Source organism: Papaver somniferum, chromosome 2, assembly GCF_003573695.1.
Source record: "Papaver somniferum cultivar HN1 chromosome 2, ASM357369v1, whole genome shotgun sequence".
Lineage (NCBI taxonomy): Eukaryota > Viridiplantae > Streptophyta > Magnoliopsida > Ranunculales > Papaveraceae > Papaver > Papaver somniferum.
In genome coordinates this window covers 107,785,284-107,788,971 of record NC_039359.1, presented here as the reverse complement: position 1 = coordinate 107,788,971, position 3,688 = coordinate 107,785,284, and the positions used below count along the sequence as shown (strand labels likewise).

At 39.6% G+C, this 3,688-nt stretch overlaps 1 protein-coding gene across 1 annotated transcript; it reads right to left on the bottom strand.

Annotated features, from left to right (window-relative positions):
* Window positions 1-512: 512 nt before the first annotated feature.
* LOC113348730 (mediator of RNA polymerase II transcription subunit 4-like) lies at window positions 513-2,151 on the bottom strand. Its single transcript, XM_026592583.1, has one exon. The coding sequence runs from the start codon at window positions 1,941-1,943 to the stop codon at window positions 693-695; it is 1,251 nt and encodes a 416-aa protein (XP_026448368.1). The 5' UTR covers window positions 1,944-2,151; the 3' UTR covers window positions 513-692.
* Between the last annotated feature and the right edge of the window lie 1,537 nt (window positions 2,152-3,688).

The window sequence follows — 3,688 nt, the reverse complement described above, 5'->3', positions numbered from 1 at the left end:
TTGTAACATCAAACAGAAAACCAAATGCAGAATCCAGCTAAAGGGCAATATAAGAGAAGTAGAGATTACTTGTAGGCCAGTAAAAGAAAAAAACATTGAGCTGAATGCACAAGGCCAAATTGTCCCAAAAAACACAAGAAAATTACAAATGTTTGAACTCAACACTAGCAGGCCAGTTAAAGAAAAAACATTGAGCTGAATAAATTACAAATGCTTGAACCCAACAGTGCAGACCAGTAAGTTGCTGCATGACAATTCCCTAATTAGTATAATAAATTGCAACCCGAAACACTACCTACGAGAACCTAGTGAATCTCGTCGACTTAACTTTTGTATTACCATCACTGAAAGATAAGTTCTCAAGCTCAAATACATAACCATTACACCCTTAAAAAAAGTTCAGTTTTTAAGATTCATTTTCGATTGGCATACATATATGAGAAGACAATTTGTTTGGTGAAGTTCCCAAACTCTTTGACTTTGTTTTGTTCAAATGATATAACTAATGAACATGAGTGGTTAAATTGCATATTTATATTGAAAAAGTAACATAAAATTCAAAATATTCAATACATGAAATCCCAAGGTTAGACCTAGTACGAAAAACAGAGCACAACTCAGGTATGCTTACAAATTTTAGTTATGCGGAATACTTAAAGAGCGCGACAATTTAAATGAGTTGCAGTCTCAACTTAATCTTCCTCGGAACTTCCCTCGCTACTATATTCACTACTGCTATCTTCCTGGTCAATATCAAGTTGTACGTGCGGAACTTGAAATGGTTCAGGACCCTTAACTGGCATTGGAGGAGCACGACGTGGTTGTTGTTCCTCAACCTTACCCGGAACAATAGCATCCAATGGGGGCAACGGAACAGGATCCCCTGGTTTCCATCCAGCTGGTGGAATAATTGGAAACTCAGCTGGCAATTCCACAGGCATCCCAGGACGCCAACCTGATGGAATAGTAAGGTGTGGGGGGAGTAAACCTTGAACCGCTGCTAAATCACCAAGCTTATTATTCTCTGTGGCTAATCCAGGAGCCTCCACCAATGTCTCAATGGTCTTCTCATTACTTTCTATCTTAGGTAATCCAATATCAAGATCAGCGAAATTATACAATTGTGATGCACGCATTTGTTCTTCTTGTGGGGCAGGAGGAAGAGCTCCACGAAGCGGAGCTTGCCCCGCCCCAAATTCAGGTGGTGCGAATGTTGTGTAACTAATTCTATGAGCATAAGACAGTATATCATTCAATTTCAATGAAGTTGCAATACTAGTAGTAGTAGTTGAAGTCATTTCAGTATCATCAGAATTACCTTGTGATTTTGATCGTTTAGGTTGACGATAATCAGAGTAATCATCAACTAGAAGATCAAGAACATTTTCAGCTTCTTTAAGTTTATTCGCAAACGCAAGAATCACCGCGTCTTTTGCTTTAATCTCTCGAGCAATTTTCTGTTTAGCATCTTGAAGATCAAGAATTTCTTGAAGCTCAGCAACTGATTCAAAGAGTTGAGTTTGAAGAGAAGTGAATAGCGAGATGATTTCTTTAGGAGAAGTAGGAGTAGAATCGGGTGGAGGTGGATTTAGGGTTAGGGTTTGAGAAGCTAAGAAAGTAGGAAGTGAACCACGAAAAGAAGTGAACCATGATGCTCGATTTGGGGAAACTTCAAAGAGTTTAGAAGCAAGAGAAGCCATTTGGAGGAGAAGAGATTGAGCTCTAGATAGAGGTGGGAGTAGAGAAAGTAAGGATGAAGAAGTTGTTGTTATTGTTGCTGTAGGTAATGCGATTGCAGATGGGGTTTGTTGTTGTTGTTGTTGGAAATGGTTCTGTGAAGTGAGTTTAGGTGTTGCTGGGTTTGAGAATGATGGTGAATTAGGGTTTGTTAAACCCAATCTGGCTGGAGATTGGAGAATTTGAGGTGATTGATTCTGCAACATTTTCTCTATTCGGGGGATTTTCTGGTTTTGATGAAGGAATAGCAAAGAGTGAGGGTGTTTTGAATTGCTAGATGAGATGGTGTGAAGAAAAGATGCTGCCTTGAATCTGGTTATGCTCAGTTCTCTTGCTCATGGAAGAATTCTCCCATTTTCTGGTGTCTAGTCTAGTGTTCTGAGGCTCGTTTGCAGTTATTATGAAGGGAAAGGAAGCCTGCCTGTTACATATGTGTGACAATTTTGGGCTCAATCACTCCGAACCAGACCATTAAGGAAACCCATGTCACTACTTTAGACACCATTACTATAGTCTCTGTTACGTGGTTTTTGTATATAGCGTTTCTTTCCAAACCTTGGATCATATGTAATTGTGAGAAGAGATGATGTTGTTGTTTGACAATCTTCTCACATTCAATTTCATTTCTTCATTTCAATTCATATTACATAAAAAGATATTTTCAAACTATATAAGCAGACTCAATCGATGACCTTCTCAGCCGGTAGGTAACGTACATATTAACTGTCATCTGGCAGTTATCACACGTACAGTAGACACAAGCACATGTTGACACAAACATACACTCAGATTCTTTAACACGCACATCTCCCCCCCCCCCCCCCCCCCCCCCCCCCGTTACACATACCACGCGCCTCCCACTCCCGCAAGTCTATGGAAGCAGAGACACTGAGCTTGTCTCGCAAAGTGAATAAATTCTTTGTGAAGATATCTGTTTTTGATCTTGAGTCGATAGAAAATGCACATCCAAGCCTTTGACGCCATAAGATCCCTGACATAGTGAAAAGTTATCTCTATATGTTTCATTATATTATGAAAAATGCGATCAGTTGTCAAGTAAGTAGCTCACATTTTGTCACACCATTGAAACGGGCCACTCTTGCAGAGGAGAATTGCAGATCATGAAGTAGAGGCTGAACCCACACAAGTTCAGATGTAGCATCAGTCAATGCCCTATATTCAGCCTATGTAATTGCTCTGGAGACAAACTTTTGTTTCCTTGAGCACCATGAAATCAAGTTTAGACTAAGAAAAATTGTCATTCCATTTGTAGACCTTATATCTTCCATGTCACCAGCCTAGTCTGCATCTGAATATGCCTGCAACTGTAGAGAGAAGGATCTTTTAAATTGCAGACCATGTGTGAGAGTACCTTGTAAGTATCTGGGAATGCGTTTCACGGCTGACCAATCAGCATCAGATGAGGTTTGTATATGTTGAAAAGCTCTGTTAACAGCAAAAACCATGTCTGGTCGTGTAAGAGTTGCATACTGAAGGGCACCCACTATGCTTCTAGCAAAACAAGATCCTCGAAAGGAGTAGTAATAGGTGCAGCTGTAGGATTGGAGATATGAGTGGTGCAAGACTTAGTAGTATTCATCTTAGTTTACATTAGAAGATTAGAGATATGTTGTTCTTGAGACAATAACACACCAATAGAGTTCTTAGTTGCCTGGATACCTAAGAAAAAATGCAGCTCACCCAAATCCTTGATAGCAAATTGATTGCTCAAAGCTGAAATCAACTGATCAATTGTAGAAGGAGAGCTTTCTGTCACCAGAATGCCATCTACATAGATGAGAATATAAAGAGAAGAAGAACTGGTCACCTTGAAGAAAGAAGATGTGTCAGTCTTGGAAGAATTAAAACCATTTTTGACAAGAAACTGACTCAGTTTTCAAACCAAGCTCTTGGAGCTTGTTCTAAACCATAAAGAGACCCTTGAAGCTTG